We start from the raw sequence: 26,659 nt of genomic DNA, 5'->3' as shown, positions 1-26,659 counted from the left end.
CAGCCTGCCTGCCTGCCTGCTAAGCAACATGCAGAGAATTGTGCAGCTAATCTCACATCCGTGGCAGCAATCAGGAAGGTGTCTTGGAAAATTTGTCATTGGGCTTTGCTTTCTTTCAGTCTGAAAGGATTGTTTTAACCACATATATAAGATTAGAATCTGGCATCCTGTGTGTTTACAAATGATGTCTTCAAGGCACCCGGTAAGCAAAAGAAAGGGATTAAGTAATTGTGGCTGGAGTGACTCCTCCCTGGAGTGTTCTTTGTAGCTGACTCAGTCATGGCAAAACCAAAATCCTCCTGGCAAGTGCTGGTATTTTGTTTAGCAGCATGTGGTGATAGTGGTAGGGTGGGTTTTTCAGTGTTTGTTTTTGTGTTAAATATGATATTTTAAAAGGAAGAACAATATCCACTTGAAATTGCACAGCACTTTTAGACAAAGAGGTCCAACGGAAATAGATATTTATTAAGTGCCTACTACACACAAAGCACTGTGTTTATTTCCTACAGCCAGGTAACAGTTACGAAAGGTAAGGTATTATTAAATTTACTTCATACGTGATACAAAGTGAAATTAGGCAGGTTTGACTAATACCCCTACCCCACACACACACATAGGCAATGGATGATGCACCAAAATCCCAAATCATTGTTCCTTCAATCCTAGATCTGACCTTTTGGAGTTGTGGGGAGGTAGGGGGGAACATGTGCAAGGAAGGGGAGGGAAGCAAGTGTAGAGTACCAATGATAAAAAGAAGTTCTGGTATATGTGTACACATCCTTTTGTGAGCTATTCGTTTCCTTTTTTTAAATGATGACTGTTTTAGGCTCCTTCCTAGGAATATAGCCTGATTTCTGTAGGCTTCTGAATCTGAATTCCGAACTCTGAAATTCTGAGGCACTTGACACCATAAGCTTTTCTAGCAATCATTTGTGTTTATTCTCTCTTCTTTCCATATACTATCCTCTCTCCTTTTCCTATTTGCAGAAATTTACCTACCTCTCATCCTGTTTCTGCCCTTGATGCCAATATGTTTATCTAGGTTTTTTTTCAGAAAAAATTCAGTCATTCAATAAACACTTAGTTACCACTATGTTGAAATCAACTTCATTCCTGGGAAATTACCCTGCTATATCTGTCATCCCCAAATCTCAAAGCATGGTACTAAAACCTTTCATGCTGTTTACTATATTCCCCAGAATCAAGTAGGATTTTTTGGTGGTCTAAAACCTCCTAGAAAACTAGCAAATGAAGACCAAACTAATCTAGAACTTCCACTTTCTGGTATTAGAGAGGGAAGGAGGAAGAGATGGATAGACACAGAGAGATAGAGGTAGTCAGGGAGCAGAGAGTGATAAAGTAAAAGAGCAAGAGACAGAAAGATAGACAGGCAGAGGGAAGGAGAGAGACAGAGACAGAGGAAGAAAGAAGATTGTGTGGCCTGGGGCAGGGGTTGGGTGGGCAGACCAGTACCACTTATCTCATAGGTTGAAATATATAAACATACATAGGTAAAGATAAGTATAGCTATATAGGTGTGTAAATGTGTATATTTAAAACACTTTGTAAACCTTAAAGAAATGTGAGTTGTACAAGATGAATTCAAAGGGAAGTAAAGCTCTTTGTAAACCCACAAAGAATAATATGTAAATGATAGCTATTACTGTTAGCACCAGTTGTTGGTAAGGGCAATGTCACTTTGAGTGGTTCACAGTCCCAAGAGTTCCGAGTCCTTGTTGCCCTGCCAAGAGGGAGCTCAGATTTCCTAAACATCCCAATACATCAAGCATTCTAGGGAAGATCATGGAAGGGAAGGAGCTGCTACACTGGAGCACTCAAAACTCATTGATTCCATACATGTTATTGTTGTTCAGTCATCTCAGTTGTGTCCTACTCTTCATGACCCCATTTGGGGTTTTCTTAGCAAAGATCCTGGAGTGATTTGCCATTTCCTTCTCCACTAATTTCAAATGTACTTACTGATTTATGATATTTCCTTTTCCCTCTCCCACCTCTGCCCCCTCCCCCATAAAACCCTATTCTGGGATTGATTCAAAGATAAAGTGATCTCTTGCTTTCTTTCTCCATTCCAGAGTCCATGATTTCAAGCCATGCCACTGTGACAATCAATGTACTCTCTTGTAGATCGCTGAGTATGGGGTCTGCTTTGTAAATTCAATATGAATTAGACCAAAAGCAGGTGGAATGATCTCATGGAATAAAATGAAAATCATCAACCAAATACACATTCCTTTCAAACTAGAACTGATCATGTACTCAGGCTGTGAGATTTACAAAAGTTGAGTTGTTTCTCTCTTCTCCCCACCCCCATCCAGCTTCAGTTTTACATTCCATTACAATCTCTGGTTTGGGCTGGAAGCAGAAGCACCAGCATACCTTACAAGGCTATTTCTGTGGTATTTCCAGCCAGGCTCAAACTGGCAGTCTTAAAAATCTGGTGAGAAATTCTCTTCTAATTTGTGGTTTGGATTAGAAGTTCAAAAAGACTAAAATAAGAAAGAAAACCCAAGTCAGGTAAACTTTTCAGTGTTTTGGATCTCCAATCAATCTTCTCTGAATTTTACCCATTGTGTTTCAAAAACTAAAAAAAGGCAAGATGTATCATCCATTAAAATTGTCATGCATCACCTATGTTTGCTTGTTATAAATATTGTATCCTCTTTATCTGAAAGATAATGAAGCTACCTTTGGGTGTGTGCAATCCTATCTGAAAGGGGTTATTGCTAATTTATATGTTATACTGACTGCCTTTAACTTTTTATTCATATTTAATGTGGCATGGGCTTCATAGGTATATATTTGGGCTCATCTAAACCTAAATTTCTGACTCATAAAGTATGACATATGTAAATTATGTTGCTTCCAATTGATTCCATGCAAAGGAAACACTAGAATTTGATCTATATGTAAACTATATTTTAATATATATACTTAAACAAATTGAACGTGAAAATGTATTAAATTTGAGATCAGGAAAAAATAAACTAAATTAGTATCAAAACCCACTTTTAAACTGTTATAGATGTGTAAAATTATATATACATATATATTTATATAAATGATAGTGATATCATCATGAACCTGGAGGCAAAGAATGAAATATGCCACTTTGTTATGATTGTCCTACTCATCATTTCCTTGTCTCTTTAATCAGGTGTCTTTCTTCTGAAATTCAGAAGAGTTATTAGGAAAGGGTAAGTAGGCATTGACACCAGGGTAAAATTCTTCCCCATGTTTGTCTGTCCTCTACTAAGTGGAGAAAAAGATTTTAGGTCCCCAGTGGGCCAAGCCTAGTAAAAGGAGAAGGGGAAAGACAGGATCTTGTCGGTTACTATGAGTATTGGGTCTGCTTTGTAAATTAAATATGAGTTAAACTGAAAGCAGGTGGAATGATCTAATGGAATAAAATGTAAACCATCCACCATATGCAAAATCATTTTTTTTTTGCTGGAGAGATGCTGACTAAAGAGACAGAGTATCTCTTGAAAAACCATGGGAAAATAAATTAGAATGCATACATATCTCAGTTATTCCCCCTTCTCTCCTCTGACACTTCCACCACTCTTCATCTGAAATGTGTCCTTTTTCACCTATTCACTAATCTCTCCCTACTCCAATTTATCCTCCATTCACTTGCCAAATGGATAGTATAGGTATGATCATATCCTCCCCATACTCCATAAACTCCAGTGCTTCCTATCCTCTCCAGCATCAAATATAAAATGATCTGTTCAGCATTCAAAGCCTTTCATAACCTAGTCCACCCCTGCCTTTCTGGCCCTCATATTTTCCTCCCCAACACACACTCTTTGATTCAGTGACACAGGTCTCCTGGTTGGCACCTCTTGGCTCCAGCCACTTTTTTTGACTATCCTCATGCTTGGGACTCTCTCTCCTTAAGTCCACCTACTTAGTTCCTTGGGTTTCTTTAATAACCTATTAAAATTCCATCTTTTACAGGAAGCCTTTCCCAACCCCTCTCAATTCTTGATCTTTCTGTTAGAGTTAAAATGGGTTTTGTTAAAATTAAGAGTTATAAAAAGTTGCTGTGGTTGCCATTTATAAAAATTAACTCTTAAGTCATGCAGCTTTTAGTAGCTTTAGTGGCTTTATTCCAGCAAGGTAGAAATAGAAGAGGTGAAAATGTAGGAAGGAGATAAGGAATTTTCTAGCCTACCACTCTAAGTTGGCTCTGAAGAAATCTAGCTTGCTCCTCTTACAAAGTTCCAATCTCTGGCCAGAAAAGCGGAAGAGACTCAGCCACCAGGGTCCAATCTCCAAGTGGAAGTTTGCAAAAGTCAAACTCCTTGAGCCATAAAGTAGAATCTCCAACCCAGAACAAATCTAATCTCAAAGGAATGCTCAGCTTTTCAGTCTCTCCATTTATAAACCTTTTCCCATGTCACTTTCTGTCTCTCTGGTTTCTACTTCCTATTACTGTGAGCTGGTCTATCACATCTCAGGAACCAATCATAGTTTCTTAATCTGCCTGGCACTGCCCAGGGGCAGTGCTTGTGGGATCTACTTCTGATCTTTGAGGGTGTGAACTTCTTTTTCTAGTAAAAGGTTAACTAAGCATGAAAGGAGGGAAACTCCAATTTCTTGATTAAGTTAAAATAAACAAAGGGGTTTGAATTCCCTTTCACAAATGTTTATTATTTCCTATATACCCTATTTATACATTGTCTGAGAGCATAGACTGTCTTTTGTCTTTTTTCTGGATCTATCTATGCTAGAAATTGAAGTAGTCTATACAAGCAGCATCACTCCTAATATTTTAAAAACAATTTCATTTTGGAGAAGAAGGCTTTAATGGGAAATGTTTGTATTAATAGCAAGTAGAATAAGAAATCCTTAGCATAGTGCCTGGCACATAGTAGGCACTTAAAAATATTGATCAATTGACTGACTGTTGTACTCAAAGTCAGAAAGAGCTGATTTCAAATCCAAATCCTGCCTCAGACTCTTAATAGCCATGTGACTCAAAAATTCACTGAGCTTTTCTCAGGGCTAATTTTCTTATTTTTAAAATGGATATAATAATAGCAAGTATCATACCAGGTGGTTTTGAAGATCAGAAAATATATGTAAAGTGCTTTGTAAACCTTGTGTCATATCCAGCTGTTAGTGTTCACCTTATAAACAACTTCACATTTTATTAAAGCTGTCAGAAATATGAGATAATTATTAATTCTGGCAAAAATAGAGGCAATACAATAAAATACAAGATGATCTCCAATGATATCTCACCAACTCCTGTGGTCAGTAAATTGTATATAACTACTATGTGGTCAGCTTTGTCTTGCTATAAAATGATCTGAATAGACTGAGACAGAGAAGATTATACAGGGTCAAATCGAGGTTGCAAACAAATTAGAATACATGCTAAACACATTGTCCAGAATTGTTGGTAGAAGATATCATTTCATGAGAACATTTGATATTATAGATGAGAGCATCTCTAAGTATTATAGTTGCTATGAATGCAAAAATTTCACATTAAATGTTTTTCTCCAAAAGGAAATTATCTTTAGAACATTAGGAGTGACGCTTCTTGTATAGAGCACTCCAATTTATAGAATAGATAATCCTAGAAAAGATGAGGATGGGGATTAAATCTGGATGAAGGATTTCTTTGGCATAAGAAACTCCCAGGTGAGGAAATTCTCTCTTATTCTACTACAACTTAAAGTCTTACAGAGTTGGCCAGAATACTGAAAGGTAATGGACTTGTCCAGCTTCACAGAACCAGCATGTCTGTTTCAGAAGCAGCACTTAAACCCAGGTTCAATGCCAGCTTTCTACCTATTTCATGACACTTCTCGTTGTTCAAGAAAAAACTAAGTTCTTAAACTGAATTAATATATACTGAATTTCACTTTTCTATTACTTTTGATCACTATAATGGAAATGTGTTCTCCTAAAGAAATATTTAGAAATAAAATGCTGTTTAAAAAAAGCAGACTAAAGAATGCGGTACACTTTTAAGAATCACATATTTTTAAAACTTCCTCCAATCCTAGGCCTGATCAGAAGTGATGCCAAGCCTCACTCATTCTCCCCAGAAATTTTATCTTGCTTTTTACACCAAAGCCTTCACTCCAGCCTTTGTGAGTCCAGTTTTTCCCTGATGTGTAGATAAACTTTACTATAGTCCTTTGTATACTCAAGTATGCACCAGTATCACCTGTGGGTACCTTTGTTTTTTTTCTTTAAAGAGCAGAAGTTCTTAACCTTTATTGTGTCATGGATCCCTCTGGCAGCCTAGTAAAGCCTGAACCCTTTCTGAAAGTTTTTAAATACACAAAATAAAAAAGGGATTACAAAGGAAATCAATTATACCAAAATACTGGTTAACAAAATATATTTTTTAAAAACACAGACTCCAGGTTAAGAATTCCTTCAGCATCATTTAAGTAAAAAAAAAAGAATAGGGAATTGTCCTTTTGAGAACCATTTTGTGTCTTATTTGTTTTCCACCATCATACAAACATTAAAATCCAAGCAAGTAAATAATGGCAATGGAGAAAACAATTAAACAGAGACTGACTCATTCCTGGGACTCTCAGAAGAAGAGAAATGGGGTAATGTGAACCCAGACTAAGACTGAGAAGGGTCTCAAGTTTATATTGGTAAGAAGTACACACTGCCTCCAGCCCTGGCCTTTACCCTGAAGAGGAACATATGCCAGGTCTCAGGAGGTATAACCTGTGAGTTTAACTTGGGAAAGTACCAGTACTTACTGACTATCAAGATTGGAGGAGAGGAAGTCTACCATCTAGAGCAAGACAATATGGTGTCTGGACTTGGAATCAAGAAAGTCCTAGGTTCAAATAGAGCTTTGACACTTGTTAGCTCTGGGGCCTTAAGCAAGACATTTAACCGCTATTTCAACTGCTAAATGGGGATTTTAAAAAGCCCATCTATTACCTACTTCACACGGTCATGTGAAAAGTAATTTAGGTATGGACTTAAAAGCACATTAGCACTATATAAATTCAAGCTATTATTTTCTGCTATGGCTCCTGAAAAAAAATATTTCTTACACCCCAAGACTGACCTCTGATGCATTTTCCCATAGAAAGTTGGCGTTATTCCTTTTGTGGCATCATATTATACTTCAGGTACAGCATGGGTTAAAAAGGTTTTCTTGGGCTGACCTGAGAATCTAACCTCTATGTATCCATGAGAAAATAAGTTTTGAATATCAAACTAACTCAAAATGAAACTCGTGGAACACAACCCATTGGTAAGCTGAGGCTTCTTGTATTTTGATAAAACATTTCCAAAGAAGCAGAAATTTTCAAATCTTGTCTCTCCTTCAAATTTTTCTTTCCAATTTTAATTATTTTACTTTTCTGTCTGACTTATACAGAAGCAGGCACAGAAGAGCACACCTAGAGGTGGGTGATCTATACAGTCTTGAACTATATCAGTCTTGAACTGGAACAAGGACATCTGCTATAACCCTTAACATTACAGTTGAGGAACTTGAAGCTAAGGAAGATTAAATAGACTTTCCTTAGGTCATCCAAGTAGTATTAAAGCCAAGATTTGAATCCAGAGCCACTAACTCTAGAGCTAATGTTCTTTCTGTGGTGCCCACTATCTCTCATGGGTCCCCACACTCCAATGATCCTTTTTCATAATTTCTTTATAGCTTTTCTCCATGCTTAGCTAACCAAAAACAAACTGGAATGCACTTTGATAACACATGAACTAAGATGCTAGATAGAAACTAATTTTAATTTATCTTTGATCTCATTAACCAGAGTACTCAATCCAACAAAGTAGTTCACAACTTTGCTGTGTCTGCTCATACTGTGACTCTTGGATGTTCATATATTTTCAGATATCTACCACAATAAGGCAATTACCTAACAAACTGAGCACCTTCCTTTTTACCTCAATATAGTTTGTATTCCAATAGTATTCTCAGACTGACCATCAGTTATTGCCCCCTATAAAACCAATTTTTCTTTCTTTCTTTCTTTTTTATTTTACTGTTCTACATTTTTCTGGTGGCAGATTCTATGGCAACTTGAAGTTGGTGAACTTACATTTAAAAATATTTTGAGAAATTCATTTCAATATAATTGGTTTCTCCTTTTAGGCTTCCAAGGTGGGGGTTCAGCAGACTGTCAAAGGACCTCTGATATAAATCATTGCTCTCAGGAATGTTTTCAGAAATGTAGAATTTATGCATACATTGTAGAGAAATTCAACTCCTTTTTTCCAGGGTCATCATGGGTTGTGGCCCAATAGAGATCCTTTGAAAGAACTTTGGTATTTTTAGCCATAATGGGATTACACAAAACCTAACAAAACTGTTCCTTGTCTTAAAGTGACTAGCAGATCACTGCCTTATACATAATAGACACTTCATAAATGCTAATGTGATTGAATTAAAGTAGGTCTCCTGCATTGGAAGAGCTGCAATATGAATCAGTGTTTTCACATATAATTCCAATCAAACCATACCTGGAGTTCAATTCCATAAACATTTATAAAATGTCTACTCTAGGCACTGCATTGCATAAAAAAGTGATACAGAGTTTAGATCACAGAATATTGAAGTTGGAAAGGATCTTGGAAATTATGCTGTCCAGCTTTATAATTTTGATGAAGAAATTAGGACCCAGAGAGAATTTCTCAAAGTCTCACAGGTAGAATAGGACATTTGTAGTCAGTAACTAAGAGAACTATGCTTGCTATCCGGAAAACTTAGTTTCAAATTCCTCCTCTAATATTTGCTCGCTATATATGACCATGAGCAGATTGTTTAATTTATTTGAATCTAAGTTTCAGAGAATGAGAATAATAATAGCACCTAGCTTACAGGGTTACTTTGAGACTCAAATGAAATAATGATATAAACTCTTTGCAAACTCTAAATCATCTAAATGTCAATTATTTTTATTATGTCACATTTTTGATTCTTATAATTAAAACATGGTCCAATCCTCCGGGGATGTATAGTCCAGTAGGGAAATATGACACATGCACACAGGAATATAATACAAAATACCATATAATGTGTGGTTAAGAGAAGTATAAGCCAAGTTCCATATGCAGTTTGAAGGGATAAGAACCATTACCAATGTGTATTAGGGAGGGGTTGTTTTTTATCTTTGCACTTTAGAAGATGAGTAGGAATTTGGCAGGTAAAGTAAACATAAGAAGTCATTCAAGGCACAGGAAATAATGTGAACAAAAGATTAGTGATGAGAAAATACAGGGTGAAAAAGTGGGATGCATTTGGGATAGGGCAAGCAATTCAGTTCAACTTGCATTTAGTCCTTGAATAGAAGTTATATTAAATAAAGCTAGAAAACAAGCTGTAACTGGAGATGACAGATTACTTGGAAAATTAATTCAAGTCACATAATAGTCTTAGAGTCTACGTTAAGTTCTTAGTTCACAATCAGTAGACTTAAAAAACTTTAAATTGTATTTTCTTTTTTTTTTTAACTCTTACCTTCCATTGGAGTCAATATTAGTTCCTAGGCAGAAGAGAGATAAAGGCTAGGCAATGGGGAGTTATAGTGACTTGCCCAGGGTCACACAGCTAGGAAGTGCCTGAGGCCAAATTTGAACCAAGAATCTCCTGTTTCTACATCTGGCTCTCAATCCACTGAGTCACCTTGCTGCTACCCTGAATTTATTTTTTTCTGCTTTCAAATTCATAAAAGTAAAAAAAAAAAGCATGATATTTGTTTGTACCAGTCTTGTTGTGCATTGCTTTTTATGTTATATGCATAATTTCCACAGTCTGAGAGGTCATAAAGACTCCTTAGAGAAACTTTTATTCTTCTGATGAAAGAAAGTTTCTCATCTCTAGCAAAATGGAAAATCTACAGAAAATCAAGCTGGGAGACTATTTGAAAATGAACCCCCTCTTGTGTTCATCCTTACTTCCTTTCATTGAAATCAAATTTGGTGAGTTTATATTGAGCATATTTTCAATAAATAATTTTTTTCTTCTGTGGCATGAGGAACAGAATAAGGTGGTAGAATGATGATGACAGTAAATATGGATGGGGCCAAGAAGATTTTTTTAAATCAAGATTCTCAGGCATTTGTGCTCAGGGAATGTTATGCAGCTTCCAATCATCATTCTAATATGAGATCAATAAAAATAAATTATATAAAAGAAGGAAGATATATCCAGTTAACTCATCAAATGAAGTATTCTTTCCATAAAGCCACATTTGAAATCTCTTGGGGAAAAGGCTTAGTGAAAAGGTGACTTTGAAAGCCTCAGCACAGTGTTTGGATTTGTAGCAGCTAAATCCTTTCAGGTCAAAATCCATCATAAAATCTGACATGCTTGAGAATGGCCATCCCTTGAGAACACTGAAACACAGTCCTATTAATTCAGCAGAGAAAATAAATTAAGTCATCTCCTTAAATACAATCTGATTCATTGAATGAACTTGTATTGCTGCGGAAAGAAAATAACATGGAAAATCAGTCAATCTAAAATTCAACAAATAGAGACCCTCTTAACTCTCCCCCAGGGTAAGAAAGGGACAGATTCTTTTTAAAGAACATTTTACATCACCACCAGAAAGTCCTTTCCTTGGATCTTATTTTGTATGTCTTATATCGAATCTGGGAATGGTCATATTTGTAACTAAAGTTACTAGATTTTTTTAAAACCATCTCTAAGGTTTCTTTATTCTACACTTCTGCATCCTGTATCCTAATAAACCCAACATTTAGGCTATGAAAGATGGACATGAAAATTGAAATCAAATGTTAGGTGATGCTGGGTTGTGTTTGCCTCCCAGATGTCGGTGACTTGAATAGCAAAGCTTTCAGGTGCATGGCTCAATTCCAACTCCCACCTCCACTACCCCTCCCCAAAGCCCAAAGAGATGATGTTTGTTCTTGGGCTCCCTCCTGTGGTATATTCAAGAAATACTGGGGGGAATCCTTTCCAAAGAAGTTCCATGTCAGGCATTTTCAAACACTGGCTGAATGATAGAGAGCACCTGGGTATTTCAGGCACAGTATAAAAGGATATTATGAAGACAGGTAGAAATGAAAGCCAAGAGTAGGGGAAACAGTCTTGACTCCACCTGGATTATATCTTTGAATAAAAGAAAGATCCATCCTTGGCAAGTGCCTCCAAAAGATAAATCTTTTAAGTATAGAGAACTGATTATCATAAGCACATATCCGTGTATCTGGCAAAGTTATAACTTATAAAAGACATGTATGTTCAGGTCAGAGCTGTTGTTCACTTTCCCTAGCCCGAGGTGTTTACTAAAACCTAAAATATATACATACACAATCTACCTCTACCTGTTGGGGAAGGATATCTGTCAGGAGGACAAATGAGATAATATTTACAAAATTGCCATGAGCTTTGGGAGAAAAAAGTATAACGTAAGCTCAAGATATAATATCACCCCTGGAGACTTGCTGTAATGCTACGTCTGGAGCATACACCATAATACTCTATTTTGAGAGATGCTTTTAGGCAACGAAGAAAATACGAGAGAGATGCAACAGACTTAAATGTATCTGTAGCTTATTGAAGAAGAGTATCAAGTTGAAACCAAGGAGGAGCCAGCCACCGAGACTTTACTCCAAGGCTCCGAAACTTAAAGGGTGTCGATGATCCTTCTGAGTGTGTTCCCTATGACATGCATACACACATCTACGGGGGCCATGCTCTAGACAGTATCTTCCTCACTATCTGTCTGCCTCAATTTCATCTCAAAGTATACTTCCTCCTGTGATGACCACTCCACAAGCCTCACCTGGCCCCCTGATTCTTCATCTCCCCTCCATCTAGTTTTCTCAATAACAGCAAGTCCCTTCAAAAGTGAAGAAACCTCAGTGTCCCATGGCATGCTTTTCCTCCCAGATGAATTAATCATTCTTGCCCTAGGCAAAATATTTCCTAGATATGACTATAGACAGACTAAAACTAACAAAATGTGACTTGACAGGAGTTAATATTTAGTTTAAAAATAGCAAAAGCGTAGGATTGGAGATGTGTGATTCTATAATACATAAAAAACAAACAAACAAGGATGTCAACAAGCAAAACATGGGTCAACAGTGTGAAATAACCACTATCTTTGGCCACATTGAGAGAAGTAATGTATCCAGAATGGGAGAGGTGACCCTTCCCCTATGCTCACTTGGTTCATTATCTGTAATTCTCTATAATACTAAGTTCACTCAGATGGAGGCACTACATTTTAAAAGGGATATTAAGACATATCAGAGAAGGGCAAACAGAATGTAAACGATCCGAATATAATGTCATACTAACAATGGTGAAAGTTCTTGGAGTATTGAAACTGGAGGAAAGAAGGTTGCAATGGGGGGAAAAAAGGATCAAATTTGTCCAATGTAGTTAAGAGGAGATGAATAAGATCACTGGACATCTGCAACTCCAAAATAACATTCAGCTCAAAATATGGAAGCATTTTCTAACAATTAGAACTGTCCAAAAATGTTCAATCTACATTGGATATCCACTTGTCAGAAGAAGCTGTAGAGTCAAGTCTTGAGGCAATATGATATGGAGAAAAGAGCATTGACTCTTGAGTCAGAGGATTTGAACTCTAATTCTGTCTGTAACATTTAGGACCTCTATGAACTCTGAACTTGGGTAAATCATCTAAGGTCTTTGAGTTTCAATTTCTTTAGCTATAAAATGAGGATGTTGGATTCGATGGCCTCTGAAGTTTCTTCCAGTTTCAGAGCTCAGATCACAAGGTTGGAAGTATCAGAGGTTTTGAAGTTGGAAGGGACTTTTGAGGTCATCATCTAGTCCAACTCCTTCATTTTATGGATGAGGAAACTGTGGCTAACAGAGGTTAGGCAACTTGCCCAAGGTCCCCAAGGCATTGAAATCACTCTTCAATCCCTTCTAACTATAAGCTTCTATTATTTGGAAACAACAAAAATGAGTACCAGCTGATAGGTTTAATGACTATTCTCTTTGTAAGGGATACATGACTAATGCTCCTTAGAATAAATTTTTAATAAATTGCATCACACAACTCCAGTATATTATTTTAACTTAATCAGTCCTAGATTTTCTGATTAGAAGTTCCAAAGTTACGCAGTGATGAGCGATTCTAAATGTCTATTTATTCTTTTGCAAAAGATAAAAGACAATTTTTCTATTTGTTGTGAGACCATATATTCAGAGAATCTGAAGATCTGAATTTGAATCTAGAACCCATTATTCTCTGTCTTCGAAGCCTTGGACAAGTCACTCTATCTGAGGCTCATTTGTAAAATGGGAGTTAAGTCCTACCCTGCTGACATCACAGAGTTCTTGTCAGTATCAAGTGAAATTTCGTATTTTAAAGTATTATGTTAATTGTAAAGTGCTACAATAAGAACAAGTTAGTGTCAGCAAATTTTTTGCTGGCTAATAGCCAATATTTGAAAAGGGAACCATTTTATTATAGAGCAAAACTAGTTGCCCTGTCTGGGAATGCCTAACTCTAGCAATGAAGGAATACTTCTGGTTAAGGAATGACCAAGAAGAAATAGAGTGTGACTACTGCATTCTTTGACATTATTTTGCTTTAGATTTCATTTCAGTGAATATGAAATTACATTTTAAAAATATATACAATGCAACATTTAATTTTACTTCTTTTTGAGTTATCACAGGAAAACAAGTCTTTTTTTAATGTCTCATAGTCTAAAAGGTTTATCCCCCCAAATTTCCACTTTTTGTGATATCTTGAGGCTACTGAGCATTAAGAAATAAGAAACCACCTTTGTGACCTAGCTCTTCACCAAATCCACTACAATTCACGGTTCTTTCTGATTACTAAAATATTCAGTGGTCACAAAGGCCCAGCTGATCCACCATATGAAGTGATATAACAAATCTCCATTATACTTTAAACACTCTAGAGGCTTTTTAAACCAATTTTTAATCCTTTATTGACATTTTAGAACATAATTAAATGACAAATCTTTATGACAGAAACTATCTTTACTAAAGATTTCATAGTATAGAATATTTTTGAAAGAAAAGAAAAGTGGAGCAATATTCAGAAGAGCTGAAGCTTGTAGTATGGTATGGACTTGCAATATTTCCTTATTGGAAACAATTTAGCTATTGAATAGCCTCCTCAGGTGGACCTCTGCGGCAAATTTATCTAACCACATACACAAATGTCTCACAGGATGGACAGGTATATATAAGTTGCAATCTGTATCACTGTAAAAAAAATGCCAATATCCAGGCTAAAAAATCTATCAAGGTATTAAACTATTATTTTAGTCTCAATCATATATGGGCAAATTTTCTATAGAAATGTCATAAATATTATGGATGTGGTATTAAGGACAGGTATGTGGCACAATAGATAGCATGCTGGGTCTAGAGTCAGAAAATTCTTCCTGAGTTCAAATCTAACCTCACACTAGTTGTGTGATCTTGTATAAGTCACTTAACCCTGTTTAATTCCTCATCTATAAAATGAGCTGGAGAAGAAAATGGTCAACTATTCTAGTATCTGCCAAGAAAACCTCATATGGGGTCACAGAGTTAGACATAATTAAAAAATTACTGCCTGAAAGGTTTGATCTATATAAAAAGTAGCCATAAGCTAAGGGGAATTATGTGGTTCTTTGGAAGACAGAAAAATGGGTAAATATGAACAAAGAAGTGTAATATGGAAGAAAAAAAATCAGTCTTTACCAAAAAACGGAATTGAGCAATGCATTATATACCTTACAAAGTTTTAAACTAATTACTGAAGGTTCTTATAGTACTTTGGAAATCATATGCTGGAAATGAATTGATGAAATTGACCTTCAAAGTATAGAATGGTGGCACTATAATAATCATCAAATTCTAGAATTCTGGGCCTAAAAGGACAGTCAAAGATTAATGCTATTTCTGATTTCTGTATTATATTCAAAAATCCTCAAAGTATTTTTTGAAAACAGGAACATTCTTTTACTACTTTTCCAGGCAATATGGTATAATGGGTAGAATGCTGAATTTGAAGTTCAGCAAGACTTGTTTGAATCCTATTTTAGATACTTTTTAGCTGCCTAACCATTAGCAAGTCACTTCAATTCTTATAGTCTCTTTTTTTCTCAGGTGATAATTCTATCTCACAAAGTTCTAATGAGGATAAAAGGAGATAATATCTACAAAACATTTTGCAAACATTAAAGGACTCCCTAAACATTAGTGAGGAGCAATAGTAGTAGTAGTTGTAGTAGTAGTGGTAGTAGAGGTAGCAATAAAAATAGTAATATCAAAGAACAAAGTGAAACAGAGGAGCAGCTTGGTACAGTGAAGTCAAGAAGGCTAGATTTCAAATCCAGCAACTGACACATAATGAGCCATATGACCATGGGCAAATCCCTTCATCTCTTAATGCATCCATGAAAATCTCCAAGAAAATATGTTACAGATGCAATTTCCTTACTGGGAACTCCCTACACTGATGAAATCAGATTTGGAATTCCCTCAAAATAGCATATGATTTCTTTTAAAGAATAAAAAGTAGAGATGAATTACTTACCCTCTATGAGAGTGATCTTCTAGAAATACTAAGATTCCTAGTCTCAGACCAGGGGAACAAAATCAAAATATATTATTGGGCCAGGAAGACCTATATTCAAATCCTGCCTTTCACACTTATTAGACTTGTGGCTATGGGTTATATGTCTGTGGACAAACTGTCTGACTCTCAGTTTTCTTATATGAAAAATGGAGGGACTGGGCTAGTAGTCTCTTCATTCTCAAAATCTGTGATCTATGATCCTGTGATGGACCATTATACTTCCCAGAGACATTGGGCTGAGAAAACACTTTCCTCGCTGTTTCTTCAGAGTGGATGAAGAAGAATTCTTGATGTCTAGATAAATCCATTCAAACTTTCTCTGTCCAAATTTGTATTATCATCTTCAGGGCAGAGAATTTGGCTGAATACCTTATATGGGCAGCTAGGTAGCACCTAGAATAGAACCATGAACCTGAAATCAAGAAAATCTGATTTCAAAACTGGCCTCAGACACTTACTAGCTGTGTGAACCTGGACAACTCACTTAACCCTTTTTGCCTCTTGGAAGCAAACTACTTTAATGGCAAACTACTATCACATTTTTGCCAAGAAAACCCCCAAACAGGGTCATGAAGAGCCAAAGAGTCAGACATAACTAAGCAATAACTCCTTTGTGGCATAAGATAAATTTTAATGATTTTGCTTAACAAAATTGGGCAATAGGGTGCCCCCATAAATATCATCATTATCGTCATCATCAATTAATCAAATGATTACCCATTAATAAAGTTTAGGCATCCTTGGCAATGACTAGAAAATTATAAACTACTTTTATGGAATTATAGCCTGGTAAGTGAAATGGAATCTGACCCAGGGCATTTAGGAATCTATTCATTACAACAGAAAAGAAAAATCATCCTCTTCTCTAGAAGAAAGACTATTTGGTCTTGGAATTCTAATTTCTTTTTCTGAGCCTGAAGCTAGCAGAGAGGGGAACTTCAATTGCTTCCTATCCCCTGATCACCGAAGACAGTGAAATGTAAATAAAGCAAACAACTCCATTTAAATAAGGTCACACATTGTGTACTTAGGACTTCTTTTTCTTTATTTATAATTTGTTTTCTTGCTAATAAACTGACTAACTGTTTCTTTAAAAGCTAACTGAAATCCAACCAATTTCATAGCCTCCAATATGTAACTGTCTTAATAGATTATTCTAATGATGCTGTACTAAAGTGGTTTGAACCACTGATCAAACACACCACAGATTACTTGTGTTTACCTACAACTCTTCATGCTTTCCTAAAACTTCATTATTATTTGAAGACTCTTTGCCAGCAACCTCAAATGTTAAAATTTCTTCTACTCAAAAATACTTCTGTCATAAATTTGGAAACTGCTAATGGATGGTGTCAGTAACATAATGCTGGGGGTAATATAACGTCATTGGCCCACCCAGCAGAAGCAGTTCATTTTCCACTTTCTGCCACCAAAGCAGCAAGAGTCATACAAGAGAAGCAATCATAGCTTAAGAGAAAGAGGAGAAAGAAAGGAACTTAGGACAATGCAAAATTTCAGCCCTGCCTAAAAGAGAAGAAACAGAAGCAATGAATAAAATTTGGGATGAAAGAAGTAGTATAGATTAGAATTGGTGAGGAATGCTTGGACTAAAGAAAAAAGAGGCATAAAAAAGAGGTGACCAAGACAAACAAGAAAGTATAATGTAAGCATCCTGCAGACAAGGGGCATTTCGTGTTTGTCTTAGACATTTTAGCACCTGACATAGTAAGTACACAGAATTAGTAGTTTACAAATATGCTTGTTGAATTGAACTGAAGGGAATGATAAGAGACAAATTGATCAAATGAAAAAATTTGTAAGAGGAATTCCAGTTACTTCAAACAACCATAAATCCTTGAGTTAATGGTTTCAAGGCAGGGTTATAAAATGTAAAATGGGAATTTTTCAAAATTACAAGTAATTTTGTATTTCAAAACAAAATATTTCTGAAACTCCTTCAATTGTTCATTCTTTAAAAAATAAAAAGAAACCCTTACCTTCTATCTTAGAATCAATACCATACATCACTTTTAAGGCAGGAGGAAAATAATGGTTAGGCAATGGGGATTAAGTGACTTTCCCAGTGTCACACAATTAGGAAGTGCCTGAGGTCATATTTGAACCCAAGGTGTCCTATCTCTAGGTCTGACTCTCAATCCACTGAGCTACCTAGTTATTCTCCAAGGTCATTAAAGTTCATTCTTTCTATATACATGATGATTTCCCCCTCTTTTAATATTATTTCAATATCCCTAAAATAGTTAAAAATATAACTTTTGTCCTCTTTATTTGGTTCTACTTTCTTTGGGTTTCACTACAACCTTTGTCCTAGTCACTTAAGCCTGATGCTAAAAAAACCAAGTAAGGTAAATTTCTTAATTTTCCTTTTAGATTCTTCATTTCAATGTGGATGAAATGAAGAATTGGTAAAACATCCACTTCCACTCTCATTTCTTGATTTAAGTCAAATAAAGTAAAATAATTAAAAATTTAAAACCTTAAAAATTTAGCACTAAATAGATGGGACTTAGAGTTCTGTTGGTCTAATTCATTTTGGCAGATAGGGAAACTGAGATCTTCATTATTTAATCATCTTATCCAGGTTCACACACAAGCAGAATAACTACAATTAAAATCCCACATCCTTTGATTCCAAATTAATGCCTCATTCCTCCATCCCAAACTACCTTGCTTAAATAACTTGTAAAGATGCCTTATGGATACATTAAAGTAATATTTCTCTCAAGAATATCTGCTACAAGTTGAATGGAATTGAAAATGTCTTTAATTGGTAGCTTGTTCATATAAATTATGTCTTTTCTGAAGGGTTATCTTCCAAATCTCCCTAGTAAAAGCCCACTTTTATACAGTGCTTTTAGGTTTACAAAGTAATTTACAACACATTATCTCCTTTGATCTGCACACCCTGTGAGAGAGATGCTATTGTAACCTCATTTTACAGCTGGTGAAACAGAGGCGACAAGAATCTAAATGGCTTGTCCAAAGTCACACATCTCATGGAAGTTAACGAATTGCAGGATGTAAACTCAAGTCTTCTTGATTCTAGGTCCAGCATTCTAACCACACGTGTACCCCTTCAACTTACAGTTTACATCTTGTATGAAGCAAAATATGATGTGCAGTAGTACTCTGTGTGCAGATCACACCTAGAACCTCCAAACAGAGGTTCTGCTCATTTTAATAATAACTCCCAGTCTTCAAGTCTGAGATGTCTTAGAGATTTATTTTGATGAAGAATTCCTGAACTGCACATTGTTGTCAGAGCTCCTGTAACTTCTGCTGCCCCCAGTACTCATTTGCTGCAGGATCTTGTTAGGATCTGGAGCTGCTTATAGTTTTATTTATGGTCTTGGTTTCAAGTCAAAATTAAAGTAACTCTTCCAAATGTTTGGGTTTGGAGACGCCATCTAAATGGGTTTCTAAGTTGGAAAATGTTGATTGTGTTTAGTTTCTTTCTGCTCAACTACCTTAGTGGTACATCTCACACTAGTGACCTCAATAGAGCCTTTTCAGGGTACTGAACACTCCAAAGAGCATGTAATGAGAGAATAAGAAAAATAGATTAGTTCCCTAAAATAGTCAACATTAACAAAATAAGCTGTTAAAGAAATTGGTGTCTGTATTACAAGGAACAATTTCCTCAGAAATAGAAGAGTATTTTTTCCCCACACCAGAGGATATCGCCTGACAAAAAGATATGTATATATAGATGGTCTTTCATGTTTCTGTTTTTCAGTTCATTTTCTATAGGTGAACATTCACAAGTTAATCTTCAAATACTAATTCTATAGCTGCATATTAGATCTCCCAGTATATTAGATCAAACAGCCACTTGAGTTTGACCAAGAATGAAGGAATTTTTTTTTTACTTTTTTTATTGTATTTGTGGCAGTGTTCATTTCTCTGTCTTTCTCAGGCACAGAGATAGATAGATAGATAGACAGACAGACAGACAAATAGATGGATAGATGGATAGACAGACAGATAGATAGACAGTCCATCTATAGATCTATAGATATCTAGATATATCTAGAAATATGGATGTCTAGATAGGTCTGGGTTGACTATAATTGTTTTAGTTCTTTAGATTAGAGATGGATTATATGTTGAACTTTATGTAGAAGAATATAGAATCTAAAAAACATGATGGTGGCAGCATAAGAAATTCATGAAATAGTCATCTAGTAGAATCCAAAAATAAACACAGAGAAGAGAAGTGGTTAATCAGTAAAGATGAAATGGCAAAGGATGAGGTAAAGAACTAAATATTATCAACTGGCCAGTTATAAAATTCACCATTTACTATTAATTACCTTCAAAAACTTCTGAAAAAAATGGGTTTCGGGCATTTTTTGTCACCTTTTTTGCCTCAATGGAAAAACTTAAGTATGAGAACTGTACCAGGTAAACTAAGATCCAAATGGTTTTGATCTTACTCCAATACCCATCCCATAAGGTGGAATTTTCTCTGTTTTGTTCTTTGGGAAAGAATAAAAGAAAGTGTGACTAAGAAGAACTTCATGAAGCCATTCCTTAGTCCATGGAGAGTATTAAAATGAAACAAGTCATTTATTGATGTGAAAATTTAGAATTTGCTTAGCTAGGAAAGGAACAAAGCATTTGCAAGTTAGGGTACTCTAGCAGAAGCTAAGATGATCATTGATTGTAAACAAGCTTGAACAAATTAGATAAAAACTGTAGGTATAATGAGCCATTAACTGCTAATGAGAAAAGATGCTTTTTGAGCTGTCTTTCTACATTCTCAGGAATAAGAAAAGGGTATTCACTGAGACAAACCAAAATGTTTAGTTTTTATGTCTAGTAATATATCATTATAAATGAATACATGTTCAAGTTCAGAGACAGGTTCTTAAAGCTTCATCTTTCTTTGCATTTGAGAACAAGGGGAGGTTGGTGTAGAAAGGGTTGCCTTGCTTGGTAGAATCCAGCCATGAACAAATTTTGCAATCTCAGAGGAGGCTGACTTAATGTCACTAGTTAATGAGAAATGAGACATCCCAAAAGAAATAAATTAACCGTCCTCTTTGCTTCACTTGCCACCCTTAATTTGCCTCAATATTGGGTTGGTTGCACATGCACTCTACAAGCAATCAAATTATATTTTCCCCAATGACATAAATTCTGGATTAGTTTCATCACACAGTTTTTAAGTATTTCACAAAGACCACATTACAGATAATGACATCCTGCTGTGGAGAGTAAGTCCTCCCTTTGAATGAATGCCCCTGAAATAATAGGTCATCAAAAACCTTCCCATAGCAAGGTGCAAAAAGTCCTGATGAGCATAAGCCCAACATTTTCAGTGGTCAATCAATAAAATTTCTACCACACCTAGCTGGCCTCAAAACTACTTGTTATACTTGTCCACATTGAAAAATAATGAGTATACTTAAATATTTTACAAGAGTAAGTCTTTTACCTAGCCCCTAAGCCAATAAAAAAGAAAAATCTCATAACAAGTTTTATTGTTATAAGATTTTATGCTTTAGAAAAATGTTGTAGTATTCAGGTGGCATTTTCATTTAGTAGGAATCTTATAAAACACAGATAGAGCCAACTCTGACCATTATGAAAAAAATAAGCCACAACAACCTGTAAGACTTTTCTTCTCCTCACCTGCCTCACAACCATTACAACAAAAAAGTTATGATACATTTACTGCAATATATTTAGAAAAAGAAATACACACACTATATATATATATATATATATATATATATATATATATAAGTAACCACTTCTGATGGCACTTTTCTACATGAATCAAAACAGAATGCTCCCAGGGACTCCTGGAGGAACCTTTTTTTTTTTTTTTTAACACTTAAAGGCAGAGAGGAGAAGCAGTGGGTGACCTGTTGCTGGGTGGCTGCAGCCAACACTGCTAGAATCTACTTAGTGATCTGGTTTCATGAGAATTTATGTAATCTGCTGATTATAATGTAAAGCCAACAATCACCTAATGCCAGGACAGGGAGATTTTGAACATCTTTTCTGTTTCTTCAGAGAGTGAGTGACCTCAGTAGTTTCTGTTGTTATTTCTTGGGTGAAGGGGATGGGGGTAGCACTGGTAAAGAATCTATGAATTGAATACATGTGAAAATATATTTTAAAAAATAATTAACTTGCTTTTATCTGGGTGATGAAATGATAGTCAAGTGATCTGCATATGAAACCATTCCTTTAATGTTTTTAATTAGCAATTTATAACCTCCAGTCTTTTGAACTCCTGAGCTACAAGACAGATACTGGGGACCTCTTGTGAAGAATTTTAGGTATGAGCAGTCAATTCACTAACTCCTCTCTCTCTCTCCCTCTCCCTCCCTCTCTCTCTCTCTCTCTCTCTCTCTCTCTCTCTCTCTCTCTGTCTTTAAGAATCTCCCACAAATGTTTTATACTTGCTGAAAAGTAGAATTTGAAAACAGCTCATTTCACAACTGTCCTTATTTTTAATATAATAAACACCTTTAGGACTCATCCCTCACCACTTAAAAGCTGCTCTCAACAAGAGGTGTTCTCTCTACCTTCGTGTTTTCTCAAGCACTTGTTTAAAAACACATCTAAGTGGAATGTTTTTATTTCTGCAGATTGCATTAATTATAGCTTTGCAAACACTGCAAGCGCCGCAAGAAGACTGAACTGAGCCATTAGCTGCAAACCTCAGGTCTTGGCTAGGGAAAAGTTTATGGTTTATTTAGCAATCCTAATGAATTGGCTCACCCATCCCCTATACATAGCTCTGCCTCTGGCATAAGGTGCTGGACACAGCCAGAGACTGTCTCATAGAAGCTTGCAGTTGAGAAGAAAAAAAAATACATAGTGGTCAACCACGGATGACCCACACATTTGGGAGAGCTGCTTCAATGCAGGATTTTTGCCCTAGCTAGGGAAATAAACCTAAGGATGGATCCAAGCCCAGGAGACTTAAGGCTAACCTCATACTTAAACTGCCTTCTCCCTTAGCCTTTCCCAGAGAAGGAAGACAAATTAAAGCAACTTGTTCCTCTATTATATTAAAGTTCAAGGAGAAAATAATATTCATTCTTTCTTCTTTTCTCCCTCTCCCACTCCGCCCGGGCTCTCTCCCACTCCCCTCCACCCCCACCCCCCGCCAAGTTCCATCTTCCCTAGGCAAGTAAGAATTACCAATGCTAGTTCTCTATCCAACAAGGTCAAAAGGAGGGAATAGATATGACGACGGGGGTGTAAAAAGCAGGGAATGGGGGGCAAGAGCTCCTGCCTCACAACTCAGGTGGGCTCCTCTGGCCTCGGTCGAGTTGGGCTTTTTGACAGCCCCAAAGCTGTCTATCAGGTAGGACCAGCATGGTCCACCACCCTCCAACTAGTCTAATTTTTTTTTTACTCTTTTGCACCCACTTTTTTGCCCGTCCATAAAGTTCACAAACTGGGGAGTCGGGTTCCGAGACATCCCCCCCATCTACCCAAGTCCCAATCCGCTAGGACCCTGATCGCGAAGGCGGGGCTCCTGGGTCCCCAGCTTTGCAGACTCCAGCGCAACAGAAGCCCCCTTTCAGGATACAGACAAGTTCTGCCTCTGGGTCCTGCCAGAGAAGTTGATGGGAATGCGGGGCTAGCAGTTAATCAAGCCACTCAATCCAGAGTGGAAAGAGGAAAGGGCGCGGAGAGGCGCCCGCAGAAGACGCGCAGTTGCTGATCGCATAGGCTCTGCGAACCAACCTGTTCCGAGGTTAGGGGAAAGGAAGAGGGAGAGCAGTTTGGCTGGGAGGGGACAGAGGGCGCACAGGGGAGCGAGAGAGCAGCACCGGCTAGGGGAAAGAGGGCAGTTCGGGGCGTGCGCGCGGGCGGACCGAGGGGGCACCCCTGGTGCCCGCCGAGACAGCTCTAGAGTGTCCTTGGTCGGCTGGGGAAACAGAGGGAGAGGGAGATCCAGAGAGGGAGGAGGCAACTCCTCGGGCTTACCGTGAGAGCGGAGAACTTCTGTGCCGGGACCAGTAGGAGCAGCTCCGGGAGCAGCAGCAGCAACCACCAAATTTTGGGGAACAACATCCTGACCCGGAGCGAAGACATACACAGACAGACACGCGCGCACAGATACACACACACGCACGCACGGGCCTTGACAGGGTGCAGCGAAGAATTTTGCCTGGTGGTCTCACTGCTCCTCCCTACCCCTTGGCTCACTCTTTTCTCGGATCTCCTGCAAGGCGAGAGAGTAAGCGTAACCAAGAGTGATCCTCCTCCTCTGCTCCTGGGTTAGGCTGAGATCTGCTTTTTCTTTTGCCCCTCTGAAATTTGGGCTGGGCTGAGGAGAGGGGCTGAGGGGGAGGGGTGGGGGAGATGCAACTGCTGCTTCCTTTATTCTCTCTTCCCACCCCCCCCTCCTTGCTGCTTGGATTTTATAACCTCCCCCTCCGGGCACGGAGAGATATCTCCCTTGTCCTTTTTTCTGCTTCCTTCACTTCTGACAGATTCTCCCTGAAACTTCCAGGATCCTCCTTCTTTCACCCTCACCGCCACCACTCCCCCCCCCCTTTTCGCTCAGATTCCACCCCTTCCCCCCTCCCACCACCACCCTAACCACCACCACACTTCAGCCCCACCTTCCTTGCTAGTTTTTCGAGGCTGCCACTGCTCTCAGCAGCCTTATCAGATTAGATGCTGCTGCTGCCTCCCAGTTCAGGTTGGAGGCCTTCCTTAGTGGAGATTCTTTATCTCTTCTCAGGGCTTGCAAAGGGGAAAGAGGTGATTTATGCATGCGTATACATATATGTATGTCAAATATATGCATAAATGCATATATTTATATAAGAACTCTCCCTGCCCCCACCTTTGTCATTGACTACAATGACAAAGCATCACTCCCAAACCTCCACCATCAACTCCCTCCCGGCTCCCCCTTCCAACTTGATATGTCCAGTGAATTTTCAGGTGAAAGCCAAAGCACACTTAACCAGACCAAACTGATTCATTCTTCCACCAAGATCCCAAACCTTCTGATTCAGTACAAAAAAGTACCGGATTTGGCTGTGAATAACATTATATGACAAAGAGAAGTTATTTTACCTCTTTGGTCTCTGTTCCTCATCTGTAATTTTAAGAGGAAAGAGGAAAGAGGTTTTAGGGAGAAAGGGAAAGTAGAAATAATCCAATATAAACCACCTCATTTTGCAAATGAGAAAACAGACCCAGAACCTGTTGAATAGCTTGGCTCAGCCAATCAGCAAGGTTCTCTGACTCCAAATTCAATGCTCTTTAATTACATCACAATATGCCTTTCACCTTTGAATCTTATAAATCATCCATGATTCTTCTCACCTGCTACAATGAAACATCTCTTCTGCTTGACTAGGCTAATTGACCAGTTCATAGGAAAGACTGATGGGCCAAATCTATATATAAATGAAATTTAATCAAAAGAAATATAAAGTGCTTTATTTAGGTTCCAAAGATCAACTGCATGAGTACAAGATAAAACAAGCATGATAATATAACAGATCATATGAAAAGATTTGTGATTTTCAGTGAACTGCAAGATCAATAGGGGAATCTAGGTGGCCCAGTGGATAGAATGCTGGGCCATAAGTCATAAAAACTCATCTTTCTGAGTTCAAATCTGTTCTCAGACATTAGTATCTGTGTAATCCTGGACAAATCATTTAACCCTATTTGCTTCACTTCTTCATCTGTAAAATGAACAGGAGAAGGAATTGGCAAAACATTCTAGTATCTTTGCTAAAGTAAGAAGCTAGCTTGTTCAATGGATAGAGTATTGGGCCTATAGTCAAGAAGACCTGAGTTCAAAGTCTACCACATACACTTATGAGCTGTGTGACCCTCGCCAAGTCATTGTACCCTGATTGCCTCAGTTTTCTCATCTGTAGAATGAGCTGGAGAAGGAAATAGTAAACCACTATAGTATCTTTGCCAAGAAAATCCCAAATGGAGTCACAAAAAAGTCAGACATAACTGAAATAACTAAACAATAATAACACCAACAAGGTCTGTATGTGACAACAATGAAACACGGCAGACAGAAATGTTAAGCTCTAAAGTGCATTCAAAACAGTAGAGGTGGCAATCTTGCTCTTCTTTGCAGTGATTAAAGTACATAGAGAGAGAACTTGCTGAGAGAGAGAACTGAAATACATAAACATTTTCATATGAGCTATTATATTATCTTTTTTGTTTTATGTTGTACTCTAGATGCCATATTTTACTGTATGGATGAGGAGGCAAGGGTTAATTGAGTTAATCAAGCAAATTTCCTATAATATCTGAAGTTGTATCAAGATGCTAATCCCTTATATTTTAACCAAGTGAAATGACTTCTCTTTTAAATCAATGAATCATAAGCTATAAATTAAGTAAAGAAAAAATCATTTTTCAACTAGAGTAATAGGAAGTTTGCATTGACTAAGGAAGCTTTGTCATTATCTGTGAATTATCTCTAAAATATTGAGCCAAATGGAGATAAGATTCAAGTACCTGGTAGTGAAGAGGACAGAGTTTTCTAACTAAAACACTGAGAAGGAACCTTCTGGAAATAGAAGAGCAAAGGCATGGCTTTGACTTTGGGAGACAGTCTCTTCTTCCTTTTTTTTTTTCCAGAAAAGGAACTTGTGAGCTTCAATGGATCCAAAAATGTTGTCATTTCTCCTTATCCCATTAGTTTTCTAATAGCATCCTTAGAACAGCTGACTGATGGTAGTATCTGCATAGTGAGCTAAGATATACTGAGCAGAATTCCATAACTAAGGAAAATATTTTGAGGACTCCATCAAAAGGACTTCCAGGACTTGAGAGGTACCACTTTGCCAGGTGTGCTCTATAAGTGTAAGTCCACTTTTCCCAAGATTCTGTATCTGCTGCTGGTGTAGTGTGTCACAGACTTAAAGAAATGTATTATTTCAACTACTCTTTCTACCTCAGTAAATGCTCCTTTTTAAAAACTAAGTCCAGTCAACTAATTGATATCAAATGATAATCATGCCAGGAAGTACACAGATGGGGGCTCATGCACTACAGCATTAGAAGGACACAGA

At 37.2% G+C, this 26,659-nt stretch overlaps 1 protein-coding gene across 4 annotated transcripts in view; it reads right to left on the bottom strand.

Annotated features, from left to right (window-relative positions):
- SMOC2 (SPARC related modular calcium binding 2) overlaps window positions 1-24,135 on the bottom strand; it is a 276,372-nt gene extending 252,237 nt beyond the window's left edge. For 3 of the 4 annotated variants that reach the window (XM_007484915.3, XM_056819061.1, XM_007484918.3), the window contains exon 1: window positions 23,577-24,099. In XM_007484915.3, the coding sequence (XP_007484977.1) occupies window positions 23,577-23,684 (108 nt within the window). In that variant the 5' untranslated portion in view covers window positions 23,685-24,099. Of the gene's footprint in view, window positions 1-23,576 lie in introns of all 4 variants that reach the window. The other variant, XM_007484917.3, reaches the window with a different exon arrangement.
- Window positions 24,136-26,659: the final 2,524 nt, after the last annotated feature.

Source organism: Monodelphis domestica, chromosome 2 (genome assembly GCF_027887165.1).
Source record: "Monodelphis domestica isolate mMonDom1 chromosome 2, mMonDom1.pri, whole genome shotgun sequence".
Classification (NCBI taxonomy): Eukaryota; Metazoa; Chordata; class Mammalia; order Didelphimorphia; family Didelphidae; genus Monodelphis; species Monodelphis domestica.
Note: the sequence above shows the minus strand (reverse complement) of the source record. Positions and strands in the feature narration are given on the sequence as shown.